Source organism: Symphalangus syndactylus, chromosome 3 (genome assembly GCF_028878055.3).
Source record: "Symphalangus syndactylus isolate Jambi chromosome 3, NHGRI_mSymSyn1-v2.1_pri, whole genome shotgun sequence".
Taxonomy (NCBI): domain Eukaryota; kingdom Metazoa; phylum Chordata; class Mammalia; order Primates; family Hylobatidae; genus Symphalangus; species Symphalangus syndactylus.
Window position 1 is genome coordinate 69,784,931 of NC_072425.2, and position 26,370 is coordinate 69,811,300.

General features: G+C 38.3%; 1 protein-coding gene and 1 long non-coding RNA gene across 2 annotated transcripts in view; one reads left to right on the forward strand and one right to left on the reverse strand.

The window, feature by feature from the left end:
* Positions 1–26,370, reverse strand: part of RORB (RAR related orphan receptor B) — a 195,371-nt gene that overhangs the window by 38,750 nt on the left and 130,251 nt on the right. The window contains exons 2-4 of the mRNA XM_055272244.1: positions 23,591–23,676; positions 19,198–19,339; positions 10,841–11,242 (exon numbers count right to left, since the gene is read on the reverse strand). Of these exons, the coding sequence (XP_055128219.1) occupies positions 10,841–11,242; positions 19,198–19,339; positions 23,591–23,676 (630 nt within the window). The remainder of the gene's footprint in view (positions 1–10,840; positions 11,243–19,197; positions 19,340–23,590; positions 23,677–26,370) is intronic.
* LOC129479316 (uncharacterized) lies at positions 3,588–14,682 on the forward strand. The gene is made up of 3 exons (XR_008656640.2): positions 3,588–3,869; positions 4,969–5,093; positions 14,302–14,682. It is a non-coding gene; the product is annotated as an uncharacterized lncRNA (long non-coding RNA).

Here is a 26,370-nt window from a genome sequence, read left to right on the forward strand (position 1 = left end):
CTATATATAGCGCTAGAGGGTGTTGCTCCTGAACTTCCTAATTCTCTGCTCTCACCTCCTCCCTCTTTTTTTTTTTTTTCCTCCTGAGAAAGAATGGTTTCTTCTTGGTGAACTATACCCTCTATTCATTTTTCTCCACAAGAGACTTTTTTTTTTCAAAGTTGGAAGTATTCTTCCTAAAAATACCGTATCTCAGCCTCAAAGTGATTAATGAATTTTTAATTTGTCACTTGCCTTAAGGATCTAGAGTACCACTGAATTCTCTGTTTAGTTTATACTACTAGTGCGAAAATGGAATTCTTAGGGGATTCACTGTGAATTAGTGGCAGGATATCTCTATGGACTTGCCCAAGGCATGTTTTAAGTGCCTACATTAGGTTTTCATACTATCAAGATTTCTTAGAATCTGTGCTCTTAGGCAGTAACTAAAACATAATAAAACACTTGGTTGAAAGGTGAAACATTTAACCAAATGCACACACATTTTTCCTTTTTCAAAACAGACCACCAGTTTTGCTTTCTGTCATTAGACAGAACAAGTCTAGTGGTTTGTCACTGATGGCAATGTCAGAAAAGACAATGTCTATTTAAAGACCTTTCTGATTTTTCTAATCCCTATTTAGAGATCGTTATTTTTAGCATAAATAGAATTCTGCTGTCAGAATAAAACCATTGATATATTTAAGCTTAAAACAGCAATCTATTAGTGATCTGTAGATTCAAAGGAAGAGTAGATTTAGCATTTTGTTTCCTCAAGTTTTTTTAAGCAGAAATTGGGGGCATCAATAATTTATAACTTATTTGTTGGCTCAGTTCATGGTCCAGCCACTCATTACTTCCTCCTCAATTAATCAGGATAGCTTTCAATCTCCTTTACACGCAAATTCTATTGCCAACTCACATATCAGAGAATGGCATAACTGATTTTTACTTCATGCAGACCTGAATATTCTAAGACCAATTTGCTCCTAGAGTTCTTCAGAAAAAATATGTTGACAAAATGTAAGATTATGCTGTTAACTTTTAAAAATGATAAAAATATAATAAAACACAATTCAATAAATTATGAAATGGAATAAAAATTTAAAAATCAGATTAATGCAAGTAATAGTAATAGCTGGGCAAAGACTAAATGAATAGATTAATAAAGTGATTAACATTTTCTCAAATTTTAGGAAGCTTAAGTAAGATAGCATTTTTTTTTTTTTTTTGAGTTGGAGTCTTGCTCTGTCGGCCAGCTGGAATGCAGTGGTGCCATCTTGGCTCACTGCAACCTCTGCTTCCCTGGCTTAAGGGATTCTCCTTCCTCAGTCGTGCAAGTAGCTGGGACTACAGGCACGAGCCACCACACTTGGCTAATTTTTGTATCTTTTAGTAGAGATGAAGTTTCATCATGTTGGCCAGTCTGGTCTCGAACTCCTGGCCTCAGGTGATCTGCCTGCCTCGGCCTCCCAAAGTGAGCCACCGCACCTGGCTTCAAGTAAGATAGCATTTTCTAATAAAGGGTAAGAAAGCAGGAAGTAAAGCTGAAAGAACCTACATAGCATTTGTGTTTAAACAGAGTATATCCAAAGCAGGGAAAAAATTACAAGCAGGAAAAACAAGTTAACTATCTAAGAGGGTGCTTTCTTTATTTAACAACAGAAAGCTGTTTTGGATCACAAGCATTTTGCTATATTGCAACAGTGTGTGTCTAATTTTTGGGAAATTACAGTTTCCTTTCTTGAAATCAGTTGACGAAATGGGGAAAGAATCTATTATTAAAAGATTGCATTTAAAAGTGAACTTTTACAGTAAACGATCTTCTTCACAGAACAGTCAGAAAGATTAATTTACTTAAATGTCCTGCAGTTGATGAATTTTAAGGGAGTTATGTAGTAAGACCAAGGAAGCCAACATGGCCCCTTTCAGTCTTTTAGTTTGTGCTTTTGAGGAAGTCACAACCCATTTAACTCAGTTTTTTGGGGTTCGATCCTCCATCTGCATGGGATTTGGCATCAGCGATGTTTTCTAAGGGCTGTGTGAAGCTTGACAACTTGAGTCTGGAAAGGCTATGTGAGAATTTTCTTTCCTTTTTTTTTTTTTTTGAGACAGAGTCCCATTCTGTCACCCAGGCTGAAGTGCAGTGCTGCAATCTTGGCTTACTGCAACCTCTGCCTCCCAGGTTCAAGCAATTCTTGTGCCTCAGCCTCCCAAGAAGCTGGGATTACAGGCACGTGTCACCACAGCTGGATGATTTTTGTATTTTTAGTGGAGACAGGGTTTCTCCATGTTGGCCAGGCTGGCCTTGAACTCCTGACCTCATGTGATCCACCCGCCTCGTCCTCCCAAAGCGCTGGGATTACAGGTGTGAGCCACTGCGCCCGGCTGACATAAGAATTTTCTTTGTTGTGACGCATGGGGGAGAAGCCTTGTAGAGTTACAGAAGGTGAGAGTACAGTTTACAGGCTTACAAGCACTTGAAGAGTCTTAGATAGGACAAACCAAAACAGCAAAATCCAGAGGCCATGGAAAATCTTCCTTTAGTCTCCTTAAAAACTGCACCTCCACACGCTACCAAAGGACAACCAATGGGTCACAGATGATGAAACTTCATTATGAAAATTGCTCAGGGCCATCACTAGGACTGATTTTCACCATTTGAATTTTGTTGACATATGGATTGATTGTTAATTTAAACAGATGCAATCTCTCCCCCACCTCACCACCCTTTTGGATGTTTAGTCAATACATTTCTGACCTTTAGGAAGAACTAATTTAGAGGTAATCTTTGAAGGCTATTTTTATATTTTCAAACACCCTAAATTTTAAAAAGTACATGGTAATTTAAATAATGTATTTAATTGACTAAAGTTTAAAATAGTGGTTTTTGATGGTTCCTTATTGTGTCAAATTTTTCCAGAACAAATCTTGCAGAAAACCAAATAGCAGTTCCCCAGTAGGCCTCATAAACATGCCTCAAATTTAAACAGCAAATTCATTCTCCTCAGTATTGAGATTATGTTGTCAAGAGAAAGCTTACCTTAGAAAATAAATAAAATAAAACAAATAAAACAAAAATTGTTTTCCAGTTGGGACAATTTCCAACAGGTTTCCCCACATTTGCAAACATCACAGAAATAAATCCTGTATTGGTTAGCAGAGAGCACCTGTTAAATTGGTTGCATACCATGCTAATCACACCAAAGTATGCTAATCTCCATCAACCTTGTGATCAATTGGCATTTCTGTGTTCCATAGCCCATGTGGTATTTTAACCCTTACCAGCTCTTCCAAATACGGGTGCTTGGAAATGTGGCTAATACATTCACCCCAGCCAGTGGAAAAGTAATTCGGAGCTCTAAGAGCCAATGTCGAAGCTTGCAATGCCTTAAAAGTATGGCTTCTCTGCAGTATCACGTCTTGAAATACTATTCGATGTAGAAACTGTCATTAGGGACTGATTCTGAGGTCACTTCATAAATAGAAACATTCCCTGCTCCTCCAAGTCACAGGCAGGCCCTCCTGTAATCTCCTTTCCTTTTGCTTACTGTAGAGTATTTTATAATTACTATGGCTTTTGAAATTGAATGTCTAAAATGGAGTTGGCTTTCCAGTAGCTTCTTAGTAACATTTTGTTGTTGGTGGTGGTGGTAGTCGATTTTAGAATCTTCTTATGAGGTTCTGAATTCTAAGGCAAAATGTAATCCCAAACTAGTATCTCCAGGAGAAATACACTGAGGAAGATAAATTTTGCATAGTTTCAACTCAAAATAAAAACGGTGCTTTAGAAGATTAATATTAATGTAGCCTAATGAATTGCTAGCACATTGGGAAAACTGTATTAACAGAGGTACAAGCATGTAGTGACTGATATGCACACATGTACTGTAAGTAGATATGTATGTCTGTGAGTACTTGAATTGAGCATATATGTGTGTGTTGTTTGTGATGTAAATCATATTTATATTTGTTTGGAAACTGGCTGGTTACAAAGTGCTTTGTATACATTCTACCATTTATTGCAGTTGTGGGGAAGCACTGTACATGTTACTAGCTGATTGTAGACCATCTTTGCGGGGTTACTAGAGGATATCTAGAAAGATATGGAGTCAAATAACCCTAGGGATTAACTGTAGAGTCCGTGGCTCCAGGTATCCTCTACGATAATTCACGGCCATAGACTGGTTAATACGATAGCTGTAACCATGGTAGAGGTCCTAGGAATATGACAAATTGGCCCCAAACTGGGAGAATTCCTTTTTGAGATAGAAAGCAGAATTTTGGAAATAAGCAGGCTTTGGGAGATATTCTGTGGTTGGCACAGAACAAGGTGGTGCTAAAATTTCAGAAGAGTCAAGTAAGTCCCTCTCCAATGACCCAGGTGACCTAGGTAGGTTGGTCCCTCAGTAGTCAAGAATATCTTCTGCCGGGCATGGTGGCTCACGCCTGTAATATCAGCACTTTTGGGAGGCTGAGGCGAGTGTGTTACCTGAGGTCAGGAGTTCGAGACCAGCCTGGTCAACACGGTGAAACCCTGTCTCTACTAAAAACACAAAAGTTAGCCAGGCCTGTAATCCCAGCTACTTGAGATGCTGAGGCAAGAGAATCACTTGAACCTGGGAGGTGGAGGTTGCAGTGAGCCGAGATCGCACCACTGCACTCCAGCCTAGGTGACAGGCAGACTCCGTCTAAAAAAAAAAAAAAAAAAAAAAAAAAAAAGAACCTATATTCATTTTATGAACATATTTGCATTTTCTTCAAGAGGAGCTTGGAAGTGATCAGGTTGTAGTGAACTAGAGAGGACAGGTGCGTTTGCCCTAAAGCGGCATCTGTACAGCAGCTCACTCTTTAATTGGATTGTACATGAACTTGGAGTGATTTGGGATTGGCCACTACCCTTTCCTTGAGCTGCTCCTGGTGTCCTTGACATTCATTTTAATCTGATTTCTTGTTTTTTTGTTTTGTTTTGTTTTGTTTTGTTTTCAGGAGGGTGGACGGAGAGAAGAAGCAAGTGCACGGTTCTGATTTGACAGTGGTTGTTAACTGCATGTTTGGCTGGGTCATTTCACTCAGTGAAAGCCCCGAGTATCGTCCTGCTCTCCAGGAGGGAGGTGTGCTGGCTACTGCCATAGACAAGTTACGCAGCATCATTCAGAATTGCTTATTTGCTTCCAAGTCCCCTCCTCTCTTCTACCCTACTCTTATCTGTGTGACATGGCTATAACAAGGGGGGAATATTAATGCACATGACCAAATCTCTCTGGAAGATGAGAGAACCATAGTCTTTAAAAGTCACTTGGTCCAATTGTCTTATTTTTCAGATGGTGAGACAGAATCTCAGACAGCTGGACTAATTTTGAATACATTCACATGGCTAGTATGCGGAGTTAGGACCCCCAATCTCAATGTACTTTCCCTAAATGGCCTGCAAAGGGTGTGTGGTTGGGGTGGGGGTGAGAGAGGGGTTAGATGACAATGAAAGTTCACAAGACGTCTCCTCTCAATGCAAGGGAGAAAGAGCTAAACACTGAATTTTCCTTTTCCCATATTGTTCAAGTAATTTTTCTTGCTAGTTTGGTCTACTTCTATCTGTTTTAATGATGTATCAGACAGTTACCTCTAAATGGAATGCCTATCTGTATTTGATACAGGTTCTATCACAGGACACAGGAAATATATAGCAAGAGTTAAGTTCTATTATCTGCACCATTTCTGCATGGGTAGTTAGATGTGCATAATAGATTTATACAGTATAAAATATTTATCCTTAAAAGCATATGTGCTGCTTTAAGACCAAAGCATCTGCTTGGGGTTCTTAATAAACCACAATTGAAACACCACCATTTTTAATAGAATTCTGCAAAATAAAACACTACTAGTAAAATCTTCTGTATTTTTATGTAGCCTTAATAGAATGAAGTAGTACATTACAGGGACTAGATCGCTTTTAGGTCAATACCTCTTTGTAATCTCCTTTAACTATTAATACTCAGTTTCTGTAATAGGTGAATTTTTAAAAAAGAGATGTTTATTTATTTATGATGCTTAACATTCCAGGTTCTATAAATAGAACACAAAAGCAATATGAAAATAAGTCTTTGTTAAAGACTATATAAGAAGGGATCAATTAATTCACATTTCATTGTCTTTATCTGGAGAGAAAGTTACTGAATAGAAGAGCAAACCAAGGTGATGTTTGTAAAAGGCAATGTACACCCTTAGCATTGTAGCGAATTTGATGGATTTTTTTAATATGAAAATCATGTTATTTGGCTGTTTGAATTGTCTTGTTGTCTGAGACGTTGTAGATACATTGCCAATCACTTCCAGCTTAAATGAGCTTTCATTAAGAGTATTAGTCCTGCAGAATTCCCCAACTCATCTGAGCTCGTTAGTGGTGGAGCAAAGACAAGATGTTCTACTTTCCTTTTCTGCATGTTTGCGGAGCATCTTTTAGCTAGCTTCCTCTCCCTGCCACCAACCACTGCAAAATGTTATCCCTAAAGATATAACACATCCATCACGCCAGCTTGAAGTAAAATTCCAGCTAAACCCAGTTAATATTGCTGTCTAAATATTAATTTTCAGCTTACTTGTTGCCATTCTTTCATTTCATGGCTTCTTTTTCCTATGGTTTTAGAAAAACCCAAGGATGTAACTCCTGAAATGTTTCATGGTTTTCTGTTTGCTTACCCACATTTTATTTCTATTCTCAAAACTAGGGGAATAAAACATTCCTGATAAGAGATGTGGCTCAGGTTGATCAATACTTGCCGTCTCCCTCACCTCCAGAAGAGTGTGGTAGCATCCTGCCCAGAACGTATACTTAGGATGTGGTGAATTGCCATGACTATTTATTTTCGTGGTACCTCCTAGATGGTGAGGGCAGAAACCCTGTTCTGCTCTTCTCGAGTGTATGGCACATTTCAAAAATAGGTATTTGAAGAAAAATGCCTGGCAGTCTAGCACAGTGACTTAACCTTAACCTTAGAATTTAAGCTTTATCACTTAACTAACTCTCTGTCCTAGGAATATCACTCACTGTTTCAGACTCTCAATTTCTTTATCTGTACAACGAAATGGTTTCTTCACTGCTCACCTGAAGGAATTGGTGTGAGGCTCAAAATGACTAAAATGCATAAAAGGATTTTCTACATTTTTCTCCATATATCAAACATTATCATTAGGGCCCTTAACCTAGGAATTTTGTAGCTTTGTTGGTGAACTTTCAGCAAGACAAGTTTGTTTTTTTGGGAGAATATTCCTGACTCTGCTAATATTCAAAAACTGACTTTTTGGGATCTGCATGCGGTTGCTTATATAGTTGTGTTATGGTTCTTACGTGTGTTTTTAACAAAAATTTCAAACTCATGAGATCTTAGTCTATGTGGACTGATCTAAAAACTGGTTTTTAAAAGCGATCTGCTTTTAAGATGACCCAATATCAGAAGCATAATGACCTAGTTGCACACATTTCATTATTCTCTTAGAATCCAGAGGAAGCAGATCAGGACTTCTGGTAGCCAAGGGATTTGTTAAATTTTTTTTTTTTTTGGTGTGACATAATCTCGAATTCACCCAGTCAGGATCTGGCAAAATCTGATTTTCAGTTTTAGATGCATAGGGTTTTTTTCTATGGCAGCTTGCCACCAACCAGATTGGTTTAGATGCCTATTAATCAAAGCAAGTCAAAATGACAGCGTGCATACTCTGAAAGCTCCAGTTTGTAGTGCCTAGAAGGAGGTCAGGTAGGCAGCAAACACCAAACCTGTTTTGCTGTGAGAATGGCAATCAACTTGTGAGGAGCTGCCATTGGTGGGAGGAAATACAGTATAATGGTTAAAAGAATGGGTTTTGATGTCACTCAGATATGGGCTCATACATGTTCTTTGCTTTTTACAAGTTATATAACTTCTAAGCCTCGATTTTTCCATCAGTAAAATATACAAATACTTACATAACAGGCATAATGGGATTGTTATGAGAATTAAAATAGGACTTGCTCATCACAGTGTAGGTGCTCGATAAAAGGTAATTATATTATCTGCAATAACCAGTGATATTAACAGTCAATTAAAATAACAGTTATATTATTAATAATAATGGTGCTTACATATGATAGGTATTGTACTAAGAACTCATAAATATTAACTCACTTAATCTACACACACACAGATAAAGACTGTTATTGGCCTGGGTTAACAACTGAGACTCAGAGAAGTGAAGTAAATTGTTTAAGGGAAAAGGCACAGTTGGGTTTTGAATGCAGGCACTTTGACTCCAGAAGCAGAGTTCTTAGTCACCACACTCTACCACAGATGCCTTCCTGCCCAGTGATACGGTCAAGGATGTAATATTTTAGTGAAATGAGTGTCAATGTTTTGGACGGTGCAGGAAAGACAGTATATTATAATATTGTGGCTCTTCATAGGTACCTAGATTCAACATTCATAGAATGGGTTTGTGTCCACTAGGTGGCATTGCTGTTTTAACGAAATGTGAACCAAACCGATATTTAGGCTTAGGGGTCTGCTAAATTTGAGAGCACTGGCAGGACAGTCCATTTGCATCCCTAAATGTCTGATGAAAAAATCCTCCAAAATTTGAAACATATTTAAAGATATCTAAAGACTAGAGGTATCTTGAAGTAATTGAGTAAAATATACGTGAGTTTATTTTGCATGTCAATGTCTGTGCAGAATATCTGGATAAATTTTGAGATTCTCTAGTCCAGTTCTGTCAGTTCACAGAATAGACTCAGGGTCAGAGAGGAAAAATGACTTGTTCAGGGTAACCCAGACCTGATGGTTTGGCTGTAGTTATCTTTCTGTGATATTTAATGTGGTTGCTAAATCATAAAAAATTTATGATTTATTAATTCTTAGAAGACTCCCCTTTTGAATATAGGCCAGAAGATTGCTCCAATGTTGTGAGTTTTTGTTTTATAGGGATTCAAACATATCTCCCAAATTAACAGTAGACTCAGGAACTTAGATATTAAGTAGTATAAATGCAAAGGAAGGTGCCTTTTCCCTCTTGAAAAGATTGAATGACTATTTTAAATGACCGTCCCTATTAGTTGGCAATGTAGTTTATGAATTGAGACCCATGGCAGGTAGCAGGTTAACAGAGGAGTGGAGGGACTCTAGAATCGGACTGTCTGAGGTGAACCCTGGCTCTGTCATTTAGTAACTATAAGACTCTGGGAAGTTATGAGACATCTCTAAGCCTCGGTTTCAGCATCAGTATAACAGAAATACTATTTTAATTTATCTTTTAAGATGTTCGTGAAAAGTAAACGTGTGAAGGGCCCATGATATAGTAAAAACAAGGTTAAGGATGACAGTAATAATTAACTATTTTTTTATTTTAGTTGATGTTTCTTTTTTTTATGTCTCTCAGCTGTGAAAGTCATTACAGGTGCTTTGTCAACAATATTACTCACTGTCACATGCTGAATTGCTAAAAGGGAGAAATAACACTTCAGGTTTATAACTGTGTAACATCGCTTCTTCCTCAACCAGATGGTACAAGTAGCCAAGAATATGGCCATGTATTTCATTATGTGTTCACAGCAGCTTAATTTAAAACACTTGTAGGCTTTAGGCTCCTATTTGCAGGTTAGACAGAGAAGGTGACTGAGCATGTAGCATAAAACAGCAATAGCTAAGAGTTATTGAGCACTTCCTGAGTGCCAAACCTTGCTATGTTTTACATGTATTAACTCATTTAAGCTTTACCATGTCCCTGTGAGCTACAAACGAATGTTTTCCCCCTTGTAAAGATGAAGGAACTGGGATTGAGAAACTTGCTCCAGCTTAAATAATAAGCCAAAGAGCCAGGATTTAAACTCAGGTAGCACAGTTCTTAATTGCTCTGCTCTGCCACCTCTTTGAGTAAAATGTAAAGAGCCCTTGAAGGTTCCTGAGCTCTAGCCTGCTTTCTCCAGTACACTAAATATTGCAGTGAAGCCTGGGATCACATCGCCACTGTTTGCTTAGCTCTTCTAGGCTACTGTTAACATGCAACCCTGTTACCCAGGAGAGTAATGTGTTAAACCTACTTCAATATTTTTATGGCAGTCAGTTGATGAGATTAACTGGTTAAACATTTAATAGACCCCTGAGTTTGACGGAGTAAAACAAAGTTGCAGCGGGTCAGAAGAGAGCTTGCCTAAGACAGGGCACTCTTTAAGATCGCTCCTTAGGAATCGGAGGAAAGAGGATCAGCTTTCTGATGCAATCATGCCTATGACTAGCTTATTTGTTGCTCTCATGTTCTATAAGATTCCAGACTACACTCTTTTCATTGCTGTAATTCAGAATCCCATATGGAATTCTTGAATTCAGATTTCCAAGAGCCTTGGCGGTCTTCTGGTCTATCACCCTGACTTCACCAAGAAGGAAGCTGAGATACTGTTTGCTTAGTTTGTCCCCATTTATCTTAGAGGAAGAGTTGGGCCCCTGTTAGTTTGGTTATTCCACACTGTTTCTATATCCTTCAGCAATTTCACTTTGAATAGCATCAACTTTGAATACATGCCGAAATTTCCCTGTTTATACCAATAACATTTTTCCTTCAGTGAGAACCCAAATTCAACAGATAGCATCTGTTCTTTACAGATAGCATCTTTCTATTTATAATTTCTTCTTTCTTCCTTTGCTTGAAATAAACTTTTATGGGGTGGGGAAAAATGACATTTATTAGAATATATTTAAAAATCAATTTGTTTTCTCAGTAGAAGCTGTGAATCCAAGTAATTCAATTTAAATCTAAGAAAATTACCATACTAAATAGGACCAAGGTAAATTCAAAGCAAAATCTCAAAAAAAGCCACTGGGAGGAGACTTTCACTTACCGATTTCAGTCATGGTTATCCCTGGTGCTAACTGCCCATTGTTGAAAGAGCTATAGGTAAACAAGTTGGGTACGGATGTGAGGTCATAGATAGGTTCTTGCTTTATCTGTTTGATTCCAGTCATGTCAAGTCCTGACTGATCAGGGGACGGCTGACCGGAATCGACGTTGTAATAACCCTCAGACTTGGGCAGGTCAATGACGTGCCCGTTGGCATAAGTGCCGCTGGTCTCGTTGTTCAGGCTGCTCAGGCCGTTGCTAATGCTGCTGCTGTACACCCTGGCAAGGGCTTCTGCCTCCCCACTCTGCTGCTGCCGCTGTTCCTGCAGCCGCTGCTGGTGCTTCTGCACCTCAGCATACAGGCTGTCCCTTTGCTTCTTGGACATCCTCCCAAACTTCACAGCTGGGTTGGAGAGAAAAGCAGAAAACAGCACTTGTGGTTATCATTCGGGTTAACCACCTCAGGTATAACGGGTCACGGGATGGTTGTCCCTTCAACTTCAAATGCACAAATGTCTAGCACCATAACTTAACCCATTCATTTGCTGTCCACATCTCGGGAAAGGTTATATTCAGAGGGTACCTGTCCTGGTTTATGCCCACAGTGAGAAATAAATCTAAGCCAGGAAGAAATATAAAAACTTATGTATGTATTTCTCATTGCCATGAAGTTAGAAAGCATGTTTTCCTCTTTTTTTCTTACCTGTGGAAAAAAACGCAAAAAAACAAAATACCAAATTAGCAATAGTGCCCACTATTAAAATGTTAACCAACACTCATAACTAAATTTTCTCTTAATCTTTAGGATTACTAGATTGCCAGATTGGATCCTAGTGTTTCGCTTTCAGATCTATTTTCTGTTTTCTTTCTTAAATTTCCTTTTACTTTTTATAATAATTTTCTTTAAGAGACAGGGTCTTGCTCTGTCACCCAGGCTGGAGTGCAATGGCATGATCATAGCTCACTGAAACCTTGGGCTCCTGGGCTCAAGCAATCCTCCCACCTCGGCCTCCTGAGTAGCTAGGACTGCAGGTGCATGCCGCCAGGTCCAGCTATTTTTTTTTTTTTAATTTTTGTAGAGATGGGGCCTTGCTATATTGCCCAGGCTGGTTTTGAACTCCTGGCCTCAAGTGAGCCTCCTGTCTCGGCCTCTCAAAGTGCTGGGATAACAGATGTGAGCCACTGCACCCGGCCAGGCTGATTTTCTAAATAGTGTGTTGGGTAAGACCAAAGACATGGGGCTGGGTGATAAACATAATTTTAAGTGACGGCATCATTTGCCTTCAGTTGGCTTTTGGGATCAAATGATAAGAATCTTTGGAAAATAGCAGTTTGGGGCATCCAATGCCCAGCAAGTGACCAAAAACAGTAACTATCTTTTCTCATTCTACCACTCCCAAGTTTTATTCTTCCTATCTCTTCTGGCAATATTCTCATCAGTCTGAGGAAAAAGAAGGAAGAAGTGCTGCAAGCAGTCACAGAGTACTATCAAGGTGCTTTCATTTCAATGTGTTGTTTCTTAAGATACTTAACCTCCTGAACTGTTGTGAATATTGGCATTTCTCCTCACAGGTTGTCAACTGCCTTTTTAGAATGTGAACATCCTGAGTCACAGGCCTACCTTGTTTGAATTATCAAGCATTGTTCAGCTCATGTTAATAGTGGAGGCTACCACAAACTCGGAGGCTCCTCTCTGAGTTTCTGTTTTCTGTTCTTTTGTGACGGTATTCCCACCACCTCTTGGTGTTAGGAGCTCAGAGAATGGAGAAAGAAGGAAATGGAGTTTAGAAAAAGGCTCAGTTCCTGGATTCAGTCATGAGGTTTGATGCTCTTCTGAGAATATCTAAATGGTGAAGTGCTTAAGAACTCTCTAGCACAAAGGGAACACAGAAGAGATTCCCACAGTGAAAGAGCTGCCATTCACCCTCCTCCTCCAATATTCTTCCAAAATTCATTTCTTTTTCCATTGGGTACGGAGCTACCATATTTATCTGAGCATAGGCTGATCAGAATGGAGACCGTAATTCCTAAGCCCCCTCACTGGCAGGTACGTGCAGGTGATTAAGTTCTGATTAACGGGAAGTAAATCCAAGTGTCACATTCACTTGCGGGTATTGGGGCATGTTTTCCTCCTTCTTGCCTGCTGGATTGTGGATGTGAGGGCTGGGCTTGAAGAAGCCAAACTCTTTCTGTATCTTCTTAATCCTTCTTAAAAACCTACACTCTGGGGCTGGGCTCGGTGGCTCACACGTGTAATCCCAGCACTTTGGGAGGCCAAGGCGGGCAGATCACGAGGTCAGGAGATCGAGATCATCCTGGCTAACATGGTGAAACCCTGTTTCTACTAAAAATACACACACACACACACACACACACACACAGAATTAGCCGGGTATGGTGTCATGTGCTTGTGGGCGTGGTGATATGTGCTTTGTAGTCCCAGCTACTCGGGAGGCTGAGGCAGGAGAATCCCTTGAACCCGGGAGGTGGAAGTTGCAGTGAGCCGAGACTGAGCCACTGCACTCCAGCCTGGGTGACAGAGGGAGACTCTGTCTCAAAAAACAAAACAAAACACAACAAACAAACAAACAAACAAACCCCTACATTCTGGCTTTCTGATGCTGCCTAAGTAGGAAAACAAAGTGATAATTATCTAGTAATTTTTTCTGTGTGAAGACAAACAATCTGACTCATTCAGACTAAACTCCCCTTTCCATCTTAGTGGTTGGTTTTATATGGTCTTGAATTATTTAGATTGTTGTATTTAACTTAGTTTGTAGAGACACTACCTTTATTAGATTCTGATTCTCATAGACAAATTTATTTGCTTACTAATTGCAGTGACATTTCCAGTTTGTCTATGTACCGAATTCTACAGTAACTTATAGGGCAAGCTTCCTCTGTATCTTTATATTACATCTTTCTAAGCAATTTATTACATATTATTCTCTAGGGGAAAAACACCTTTTTTATACGAAAAAATAATCAACTATAAATGTTGATTCAGAAAGAGCTTCCCCTTCTCCCCCAGGAAAGTAGAGTTCTTTATTTGCTGCCTTTCTGCCCTTTGCATTTGGGTAGGTTCAGAATAGCTCTTTGTTGTAGAGTTATGCAAGTGAACACAAGGATGTATCCATTGCTATAGATCAAGATTTTTGTTTTAGCTAGGGTAGATCTACTTTCTGACTTATTTTAGTAGAATAGTTTTGTATTTTATTGGTTCAAAATTTATAGGAATCAAAGATTGAGAATAAGAAACTCTTCTAACACAAAAACAGAAATTTGTGGTTTTTTTTTAAACCCTTTTCCATTTAATCCTTGCTTTAGATTTCTGTATACTCTATATTTAGGTGAAATATACTTTGTGGAGGACTGATTGCATTAATGACCCTGATTGCTCTTGTCTATTTCTTTCCATGCCCTTCCCCATGTCAATTTGCAGTGCTCTTTCATTCTTTGCAGGCATCCTGCCCAGGGTCATGTGACTTACTGTGGACCAATGGAATATTGACAAATGTGACACAGCAGAGACTTGAAAAAGGCTTGTGTGATTGTGCACCTCACCATGACAAGGACATGCCTGAGCTATCTTGCTAGAGAATAAACTTGCTGGGGGATATGTGAAGCAGAGCCAAACCTCTTTGGTCATCCCAGGCAAGGCCATCTACAATCAGCAGAGCTATAGAACTGACCTGCAGCTGATGTACACAGAAATCTGCTGTTAACCACAGACATCATAATCACAAGCTAACAATGTCAAAAGAGTATGCTGCCAAGACCTCTGCCATAGTTAACATCTAAAACCTCCACAAAGAAAAGCTCTGCATTTTTTACAAAATTGACTTATCAGGTCACTGAGCAACTGAAATATTTTCAAAGAAACAACTTAAAACTACTACATTTTAGAGTTATTTCAGGTGTAATCTGAAATCAAAGACTTCACTGACAATGACTATAATACTATTCTATAATTAATTTTCCATTTATTTCAGAAACATTGATGAGCCAGTGTTTCAGTTTTGTGCCTCTTCTTGCAATAACAGTGGTGACAAATTTGGGAAAAAAATTACAGTACATGGCAAAAATAAACCTACTGACTTTCTTGACATAATTCATTTTCACTATTTGTAAATACATTTGTTGTATGCATAGAACTATTTTAACAAAGGCCATGTTAATATTTCAAATATTAGCATTCTTCTTATCACCACATATTAATCAGACTGGCATATATTTTAACTGTTTGCCCCTCTCAAACTTGAATTACTCTGTTAATGGCATTCACTTGAGTATAAAGACAGCCTCTTGTTAAACTGCTAACTCTTAAAGAAACCAGCACAATTCTGTATACATTGCAAGTGCTCATAAATATTCAATGATGTGGTATTTGCTCATGATATGCTCTTAACCCGCATTTTGATCCCATAATAGCAAAGAACAATTTTATGTGAAAGTATCGGAAATCATTTTATATTTATTTGAATTGTGGTATTCTAAACGGAATAGAAGTTTTGGATATAACTAAAAAGTAAAGTCATAGCTCCTTCAAAGATTTCTATTTACATAACACATGGACATGTGTTTGTGGTTTCAAGAGAGCCCAACTGACTATCAATCTATGACTTTCGAGAAATTTCCAAAATCATTTTATCTACTACCTTTGGTTGTGAAGTTCTCTATATTTACATTTTGCTGCTTACCAATGAAACTGGTCTTAATTTAACTCTTTTCAGCTTCAGAGATGTGCCTCTTCTGCCACCCTTTTTTTAGTGCTGTAGGCTTTGTTATTAGAAGTCTGATTCAACCTACCCAAGCCTATTCATTATTTTAAAATCTTCTCTCTCTTCTCCTTCCTCTTTTTCTCCGACAGAACTCCTTGTGATGTTGAAATGTTCTCTGTGCTTTCCAATATGGTAGCTGCAAGCTGCATGTGCCTAATGAACACTTGAAATATAGCTAGTGTGACTGAAGAACTGAATTGTAAATTTTATTTAATTTAAATTCATTTAAATTTAAATTATTTAAATAGTGACATGTGGATTGGGCAATGTAGTTCTGGATAGAAGCTTAATCTGTGAAACCTGTCCTTTTAGGGCAACTTCTGTCTTTTTGTAGAGACATGCCACTTGGGAGAACATATACTAGTGAGTATCAATTTGTAGTAGCACAATTGGAAACAGTTACCCCGAAGATTCCCTTGTAAAGGGTGTAGGTAAAAGAAAAAAAAATAAAATGATAGAGAAGATTCAGTAGGCTTATGCATGCTGCCAATTCACACACACACAGACACACACATGCACACATGTCTGCACCTCTTTATACACATAAAGACACGTGTATATGTTTCCAAGTGGATTTGATTTTTGATTCTTCGCTTAAGCTAAATTTGAACAAATTCATTATTGATAAATTTGATGACTACTGATATATTTTTGATAGCTAATAAACCGATATAGCAGTGAAATTTCAGGAGAGAATGAAAATCCAGTGTTTTCAACAGTTATTTTAAGCTATCTCCTACTGGCCACATTAAGCAGCCAGGTATGATGAAATAAACATTCTTGGAGCCTAATTGACAGAGAGCAAATGCATATACCAAAATGAAGATGCCACTTTATCTCTGAGGGAAGTAGGGGGCTGTAGAAAGCAGTTAGGTGTGAGGGCATCTCACTTTGGCTATTGGTAGAATTTCTTTTTCTTTTCTTTTTTTTTTTTTGAGACAGAATCTCGCTCTTTTGCCCTGGCCGGAGTGCAGTGGCGCTATCTCGGCTCACTGCAAGCTCCGCCTCCCGGGTTCACGCCATTTTCCTGCCTCAGCCTCCCGAGTAGCTGGGACCACAGGCGCCCGCCAACACGCCCGGCTAATTTTTTGTATTTTTTTTAGTAGAGACGGGGTTTCACTGTGTTAGCCAGGATGGTCTCGATCTCCTGACCTTGTGATCCACCCGCCTCGGCCTCCCAAAGTGCTGGGATTACAGGCGTGAGCCACCACGCCCGGCCGGCTATTGGTACAATTTCTAAAGCACTTTAAAAATACTTGCTGAATCAGAAGAAGGTAGGGATTCTTCTGATTAGGAAATAACCCTGCCTTTCATTCTTGAGCCTTTACTAGACATAGGTAATCAACCATAATTTCAGGGCTTTTGAATCATTCAATACTACATACTAGGCAATACTTATCAATAGGAGATAAAACCTATTCAGCTTCCCTGGTATTAGCATAATTTACTTGGCATAAGGCACCTTTTCTAATCAAAGTTCAGACCAAACTTTCTCTGTATGATATAGTGAAGAGGCAGCTTCTTCTCTTAGAGAGAATCATTTGTTTTCTCTTCTGCTTGAGCCCCTTCTTCTCCAGATTCCCCACCCCACCCACACCCCTGACCATTTCTCCTCATGATAAATTTCACATAAGATGTGCTTAGGAGGCATTTTTGAAGATGTCCCAGGCAGCCTCAGGATTGTCTCTGGACCTAAAGTTGAAATGAATCATTATTCTTAATCCTCAATGTCCTTAGACACTATATTGCTTTTATTTGCATAGAGGTTTATGTGCTGCAATGAATTCCTTCCTCCTTGAGAATAAATTGTGGCTCGGTTAAATGACCCTCCCATCCTCCTGACACATTTCTTTTATGTTATGGGATCCAGACCATCTAGATTTTGTGGGCTGATGTCACCAAATCTGTTGAATCTGCCTTGGATCATATATTCATCTCTTGCCCATGATTCTATTCACTAGCACAGACTCAGCCCTGCCCTTCCAGAAAGATACTTCATTTTATTGTAGGAAGAAGTAACAAAAACAAATACCGTATGGCTTATCTCTTTGCACAATTATTAATGGGGCTTTTCGGACACTGTGAATTAAAGTGCTACCTACTGCCATATGGTAGAAATGAAGTGCAAAATCATCAACTCAGATTCCCATATAATTACACCAAATAAGTATCGAAAACTACTTAATCCTCTCTCTTAATTTATTTTCCTTGATTATACAGAAGTACCCATTGCTATAAATTTATCTTAGGAGTAAATATATACGGTTAGTGAGCCAAGTAAAACAAGTAAAACAAAGAAAAATCAGTTAATAGAAAAATTTTGGAAACCTCATCTCTGTAGCTTTAGAAGCTACCTATAAACTGAAGGGTTTCAGGTCAGATTCTTTTTTCTTTTTTTTTTGGTCAAATTTGTTTTATAGGTGTACTTTTCTGCAGGACAAGTTTAGATGGATTGGGAATTAGAGAAAAGGTAAAGAATCTAATCACTCATGAAATCCGTTTATATTAAATGCATGCCAGTCATTCGCATTTCTTTAAAACTTGGAAGTTTCTTGTTTTGTGTGCGTCTATACAGCCTTGAATTTCACTAGAGGGAGTGCGACCAGAGGCCCAGAATCCACACTGATTGACATAAAGACAGAAAGTGTCGGGGCATTGTCTATGTCTTAGGCTCTAGGTAGAAGGGATTTCCATCGTTTATTCAACAAACATTTAGGTGCGTGCTTTTAAGCAGAGCCTGATGTTTTAGTGGGAACAAGACAGAAATGGCCCCAGGACTCAGGGCCACTCACTGTATGATACAGGGGTGATGTGTCCAATGTCAGCAGGGAAAGAATTACTTTGGATGAATGAATAAAAACAGAAAACAAAGCTAGGTGAAATTCTTCGTTCATCTTGTTTGAGTTTATTTGTCCTCTTTCATTACTCTAAGATGTTCCCTTGGGAAGCCAAGCCATTCAGTGTGGGTGAGCGTCAAGGTGGAGTGTAGATGGTATCACATTCTGAGGAAGACATCACCTACACAGCCTTTCTAAGACTTGGACTTCTCTCTAGCCTTTGGAAACTTCATTATGGGCTCAGATAGCCCAATTCCTCCTCTGGGTAGCTATGACCAGCCAGCAGGACTTCCAAGCTTCCCATAGAGGCATATGCAATTCCTTATTGTCTCCACACAGTAAGCAAGCCCAGTCAGACCTACCCAGTGAACATACTCAGATGTGGTCCTGGTTTGCTTGGGACTTTCTGGTATTATCTCTGAAAGTCTCATGTCCCAGGAAATCCCTCATTTGCAGGCAAACCTAGGCAGATGGTCACCTTCAACCTACGCCTATGTGACTTCCACTAAACCTAGTTAGCACGAGTTGCTCCCTGAGCTACGGTAAAGTCTTTGCTTTCTTATTTCATAGGCAATGCTCTATTTTTATATATTCTTACTTTTCCTTTTAATGCACTACCAGCACAGTGATTTTCTTTTCTCCTTATCTCCAATTCCGCCGTCTTCCAGCAGCTTAAATAGACTCCAGCAAAGCATCCATTTGAAAGGGCTTAAGTAAGAAACAGGAAGGTAATGCCTTACCATCTCTTGACATTCCTAGGGCAAGACACTTCTGCAGTCGGCAGTGTTGGCAACGGTTTCTGTTGGTTCTGTCAATTAAACAGTTTCTCTGCCTTGGGCAGGAATAAGAGGCATTGTTCTGCTGGCTCCTCCTAAAGAATCCCTTGAGGGAAAAAGAGAAGGGGAGGGAAACAGATTTATAAGAAGGGAAACAAGAGAACATTAACATATACATTTGCTACATTTTCTACAGTGAACATAACTGAGTTTAATTTTTAAAGCTCTTTGGATACCTCTTCTTATATGGCTTGCAGATACTTCTGCTGGGGAAAATAGATGCTATCTGCAGAGATATGAGGGTATCATTCATTTACCCATTCACTCATTCATTCATTCCTTGAATCAATGTTTGCTAAAGACATTTGCAGCTGTGCAAATTGTACGCAGAAATAAACAGAAGTTTCTGCTCCGCAAAGAGCAGTGGGGAAGGAGTAGCAAAGGATATTACTAAACCAAACATGACAGAACTTGATGGGGAAAATCACACAGGTTTGTGTCAAGTGCCATGGTGGTGAGGAACTTGAGGTATTGGTAAGAAAAAGCAACACTGAGGAGTATGGACTACTGTTTTCTTAGTTTCTAAGATGTGTTTTTCCCCACCATAAAATTTTCCAATTTGGCTCGAATGCAGCTGAAAAGTGTTTTTTTTTTTTTTTTTTTAACTTTTTGAGGTGTCTTGCTATGTTGTTCACACTAGAGTTCAGTGGCTATTTGCAGGCAGGATCATAGTGTACTGTGGCCTCAAACTCCTAGACTCAAGTGATCCTCCTGCCTCAGCCTATAGCTGGCACTACAGGTGTGTGCCACCGTGACTGGATCTGGAAAGTTGTTTTTAATAATCAACCACACTATTGAAAAAAGAAAATATTATATATAAGCTGTCTAACAACAAAAAGTACTAAGTAAAAACTGAATGAACGGTCTCTACTTGGCCTCAGGCTATTCAGTGTAAGATGCCTTCATTCAAGTACATTTGGGTTCATCAGGTACAAAATGAACTGCCAGTGACTATACACTGCTTCTCTAAATAAATCCACAGCTGAGTTGATTTTTAAAAGATTTCTCTTTAGTTGTCTTATAGAAAACTCTATTGGGGAAAATAAGCATTTTCTCCAGAGATAGATAAGTTATCATCCATCCATTCATTGACTCCCGTAATTGATTTCCCTAATTACTCTTTGCTCTTCAATTGTCTAGAGCAAAAAAGGAAAAGTGCAACGTGTCATGAGCAAAATGATGGTCTACATCAAGCTTTCTAAGAGAAATTTTGGGAAGAGATATCCCACAGCATCATCTTTTGGACGGAGGAAGTATAGAAAAGTTCAGGAATGGTAGATTCAATGACTATCTTGCAGAGAAGCCTAGAATAGATCCCCTGACTTCCCTCAAACAGCTTCCGTGTTTCCTCAACTATCTACAGGATGAACAAGCTGGGCCAGGACTAGGCGAGCCTAGTGAGGCAAACATCTTGCCCACAACATTTAAAGGTCGCCTAAAGTTTTTGTAATTAGAAAATACAATATTTTAACACAATGTGTTAAAAATCAGCATTAATGCAAAAATACCCAATAGTTTAAAGAAAAGATCTGTGTTACTGGTTTTCCTTTTGTCTTGAGCTCCAATATGGCTCAGCGTGGCACTGGTGAAGAGAGCTTGATCAATCTGAGGAAACTCAGACATGGAGGTGTGGTCGAGCATCTCCTCAGAGAGAGAGAGAGTCCCAACTGGCTTAGCCATTCAACAACAGGGACTAGTTTCATCCTTATAGATCCAAGTGCATTCCTTATTTAATAAACCAGTGATGGCATAATGAGACATCTGACTGTCCAGTTTGACTGAATTCATGGAGCATCTTAGAATAGAGATCAAACATAAGCTCCCAGGGATTGAAATGATGTACTTTATACACCATGAAAACTGTCAGGAAGCATAACCTCAGTCCATCAGTCTTGATTAAAGATGACTTGAAATTTACATTTTAAGACAGAATTGTGTGGTTTTTATCTTTGTATACTCTAGTGCTACTTAGCAAAAGAGTTGACAGGACAGAAAAGACTTTTCTGAAGTCACAGCTACAGCCCTAATTTAAGACCAATTTGACATTAATTACGACTCGTTCCTTGCTTATCTGTTGCTCATTATTGCAAATGAGGTTTTTGGCATGAAAAAGAGATTGCGTTCCAAATTTTATTGAATGAATAGAAATTTGAATAAGTGCACAAGCTGAATTGATGTTATGTAGAATGGGTTGTTTATGTTGACTTGAAAACAGTATTATGAAAACTCAGAGGTTGATACTGAATGTGCTGACATTGACATCAAATTCTGAAGAGAATTTTTAAGTTTTCTATTTGCAGAAAAAAGTAGCATATTTACAAATGTGATATTTTCCATGAATTAAAAAAAATAGTGTGGTGTACAGTGCCATTTTGACTAAAACCTCAGAGTATGCTTCATAATAACAGCATAATTTCTTTGATTGTGGATTCTTCCTTTAAATAGAAAAGATGGACACTTGTTCTTGGCTATTGGCTTGCTGGGTTATATTTGTGCGCTACTTAAATTTTTTGGAAATTATTGTTTAAAATATTTTGCTTTTTAACTTGAACATATCTCCATCTTCTGAAATCACACATTTTTCAGATGGGGCTTATACAATCAAATGCCAAACATCTCCATTTTGATAGTGATCTAAAAATCAGTTTTAGTAGATATTATGTAAACCAGAGCTCTCAAGATTGCATAACAAGCCAATAAAATGCTATCCTTAATGGAGAGGATTCTGACTCCTAAACTATTATTGTTTATGAAGAAAACTATTTGTCTATCTGCCTAGAGGACATAATAACTTATTCAAGGAGGATAAAAAATTGCTGACATAATTTTGTTTTCTTGTTTACTCTTGAGTGGAAAAATTGCATTAAAGTGGACAACATGCAATTCTTAATTATAGATCTGCAGAGGAACAGAATGTGAAGAACATCTCACGATATTCACAAATAGATTATCGCTAATCATCTTTAAAGTACAGCAGTGCGTTGACAGGTTAGTACATTAATATGATGCTCCCTCTTCTTCCCTCTCCCACTTTATTCTTATTTATTTCCTTTTCTTCACTCCAGTTTTAATTCCAAGATTCATGCCTTTTTGAGACTATTATGAAGACATTGTCAATTTATCACACAGTACCAGTACTTGACAGTTACAGTATGTTTTGCCTTGTTTATATTTGAAATCCTGTTTAAGATTAAGATTAGATCTTAGACTCTATGACTATACTACACCTCCTTCAGTTTACTGGCCTTAAAATAATAATTCACTTTGCTTGTATCTTTGATGAAAAATATAACTGCTCTTGCCAATAACTTTACCAGCATATTACCTTTCCCTCCCAGACTGTGGCTGCATTTTATTTGTTCTGGTTACACATGGTCCTTTAACGTTAGCTATAGAACTGTTTTGATTTCCCCTGGCTATTATGTCTCTCACACTCACTTTCTTTCCTTCTAAGGATTCATTATTAAAACTTACTGTTAAATTTCAACGTTCTCTTATTTCAGATTAAGTCTACGTTTACTGCTATTCCTCCAGCTCTTTATTTAAGAAAGCAACTTGCTCACAAGAATTAGTTTGCCACGGGAAGGATGAGTGGAATCTGTCTGGATGTGGAACACTGGATTGAGACTGAAAAACCCCGTGTTTTTGGCCATGCTCTGTTCTTTACTGTCTGAATCAATGATGTTGATCAAATGACGTAATCTTGTTTATACCTCAGGACCTCATGGGAAAATGAAGAGGTGGGTGGGGGCAGGTGAATTTTTGTCGATTTAGAGTTAATCTTGTCGGCTTCTAACATACCATGCTTCCAGTTTTCTTTTCTTTTTTTTTTTTCCCTGTAACGTGAGAATAAAGGATGGCCATATGCATACTGTAGCTGTTACCTTGACTTCCTTTTTCTCAAGCAGAAAGTTAAATATATACCTATTAGTTTATAATCTTTATTTTAACCTTTAGTTTTTTTCATATAGTAAGTGCCTCGGAATTTACTGGAGACAATACTGCTAAAACAGCAAGAGTCAAGTGTTTATATCTCTGTAAATGTGAATAATTCAAGGTTTTAAATACACATCCATTTTTAAGGAGCTGCTGACCAGTTAGAAAATAACAAAAAGGTAAAAGGCAAAAGAATAGAAAATCAACCCTCCCACCCACCACGCAAGAATTCCTGAATGTCAGCAGCAGGCAGAAGGATCCTTTAGCAAGGACACCTTCCTTAAAAAGGTGTCACCGCCTCTTGTGAGGTACACAGATGCCTGAGACAAATACAGAACCATGCGGTATGAAAGTCCCATACCTTGCAGCCTTCACATGTGATGACTCCGTAGTGGATCCCAGAGGATTTATCGCCACAAATTTTGCATGGTATCACTTCAATTTGTGCTGAAAGGAGAAAATAGACATTTTGAGCATACAAAAGTTTTCTTTCTCCTTTCACTCTTCCTGTGTCTCTCCCCATCTATCTCTGCCTTGATGTTTGTATTTGAAAATACGGGGGTGTGGGCAGTGGTGTGGGAGTCATCCATTAGTATTTGCATGGCTGTCCTAAGCTGCCTCTAAGTCAAAGTACATTTCTCTGCCATTGTTTGCTTCGTTTTTCTCAAACTAAAAAAATACAACCAGAAACCAGTTTTCCAAAGTCTTGCATTCACTGTTTTCTCCTTTGTGAATTTGACCTTAAAAGTAGTGGGACTCAAAAAGTCTTTGTTTTTTTGTTTTTTTTTTTTTGAGACGGAGTCTCGCTCTGTCGCCCGGGCTGGAGTGCAGTGGCGCAATCTCGGCTCACTGCAAGCTCCGCCTCCCGGGTTCACGCCATTCTCCTGCCTCAGCCTCTCCGAGTAGCTGGGACTACAGGCGCCCGCCACCACGCCCGGCTAATTTTGTTTTGTATTTTTAGTAGAGACGGGGTTTCACCGTGGTCTCGATCTCCTGACCTCGTGATCCGCCCGCCTCGGCCTCCCAAAGTGCTGGGATTACAAGCGTGAGCCACCACGCCTGGCCCCTCAAAAAGTCTTTGAACCCATGGCTTTTCTTTTCTTATTTTGCACTTGAAACATTAAGTTACTAAGAGCTTTCACATGGCCTTATCTCAGTGATATTTAAAATAAATACATAAATAAAGCAAAACTCTGGGAGGGAGCAGTGCATGAAAGCTTTATAAATTGTGTGGCTGGATGTTTACTTACAAAAATGTCAATAATCAGTCCAATATTTATTGAGCATGCTGTATATATTCTCTAAAATAATAAAGGCTATTGATGGAGGATAAGATATGCTAATGATACTAGTAATCTAATTAATAAAATGAAATTAATATATGGAGAAATCAGGATAAATTATGAGGGTACTAAATATGAATTCAATACAAACTGAAATAGTTTCATTGGAGACGAAGGCGTTTTTGTTGATTCTGAAGATTGTGCAGGATTTAGTTAGGCTGAAGGGAAAGGCAAAGGGCATTTCTGTTGGCAGAAGGGAAATGAAAAAAGATTGGAGGCCTGGGATGATTGTGGATTGTGATCATTGGGACAATAACTTGGCTATAATGTAAATTTAGGTGAGATGATTGGCTAGAGGGTTGATGCCAGACTATGGAGTTCCTGGGGTTAGGCAGAGAGGTTTTCACCTGATCTCACTGGCCATAAGGAATCAACGAAGTGAACAGGTTAAAGAAATGATGAAAGTAACTCACCTTAGAAAGGTGAGTTTGGCAGGCTACCCACAAATAAGCAGAAGACCACTAAAGATTACTTCCAACTTGGGTGTTAGGAGATAAAAACATGGCTTATTACATCAGTGGTAGAATAAATGGAGAGGAAGATGTAAATAGAAACATGGTTCAAAGGCAGAAGCCAGATTATACGATTAAGAAAGGGAACCGACATGGAAATGAAGAGTCAAAGGTGACTCCTAGTTTCCTAGCCAAGAGGCTGAGATAAAGTAGTAAGTTTGACAGAAATGGGGTTGTTGGTAAGGCAGTTACTTTGATGGAATATGGTGGGGCATGGGATTTCTATTTTCTATGTGTGCAATTTGGTGTAATGTCCTGTATATAGAACCTCTTGGTAAGATGATTTTAAATAATCAGCACACAGGTTATGGATGGATCCATGAGATAAAATTTATTTAGAATGTAGTGATTCCTATGTCTGATAGTATTCTAAGAGTTGTTAAAATTATACACACTAGAAGATCTGCTATTTCCTCTTCCAATTTAAAATAATTATGCAAAATATACTTCAAAATGCTTTGTATATCAATCTGCCACTTGGATGCTTTTCTACAGTTTCTCACTCTTGAATATACAAAACAAATAAATGCAAGACATTGCCCTCTTTTTCTTATTATTTTACATCTTTTAAAAAAGACAATACTTAGCTTTAGGGTAGTACATTGAGTTTTTAAAAAAGTAAATATTTCACAGAAATTTCAAATCATCTTTGTAAGCAAAAAAACCTCAGTGTTGTATGCCTATTTTTCATGTGAAAAAATTGAGGATCCAGGTTAAGTTCTGCTTTGAGTTGATTTGGGAATTGACAACCAGAAATTAGATAAATATCCTGATACTTCATTCAGTAACCATTCTCTGACTTCCACACAGACAACATAAGATTATAGTTTTAAATTCCTATATTACTCCAATAGCTCCAGCTAAAGAGCTAATGATAAAAAACATCAGAAGAGAGAAAGTCACCTAAAATACTTATGAGACTAAGTATACATTTTTATTCGTTTCTTTTTATTTTAGCTTTTAGATTACACGAGCTAGTATTTGTTTTCAAGATTTTGTGATAGGAGAAAAATATGAGATTTGATGTTATTCTATTCTGTCCTTCTGGACTCCAGTCCTTAGTCTGTTAATGATTGGAGCCACGGCCAAGATAAAATATCTGATCTTATGTTTTCTAGTTTATAAAGCTTAACTGACAAACTTCATAGATTTGTGAGGATCAAATAGATATTTTATGTAGACGCGCCTTGTAAAATGCTAAAGAGCTAGGAAATGTTAGTCTTCATTATCATCGTCATCGTCATCACATCAATCATCATTGTTAACTGGTTTTCTAAAACTTTTGG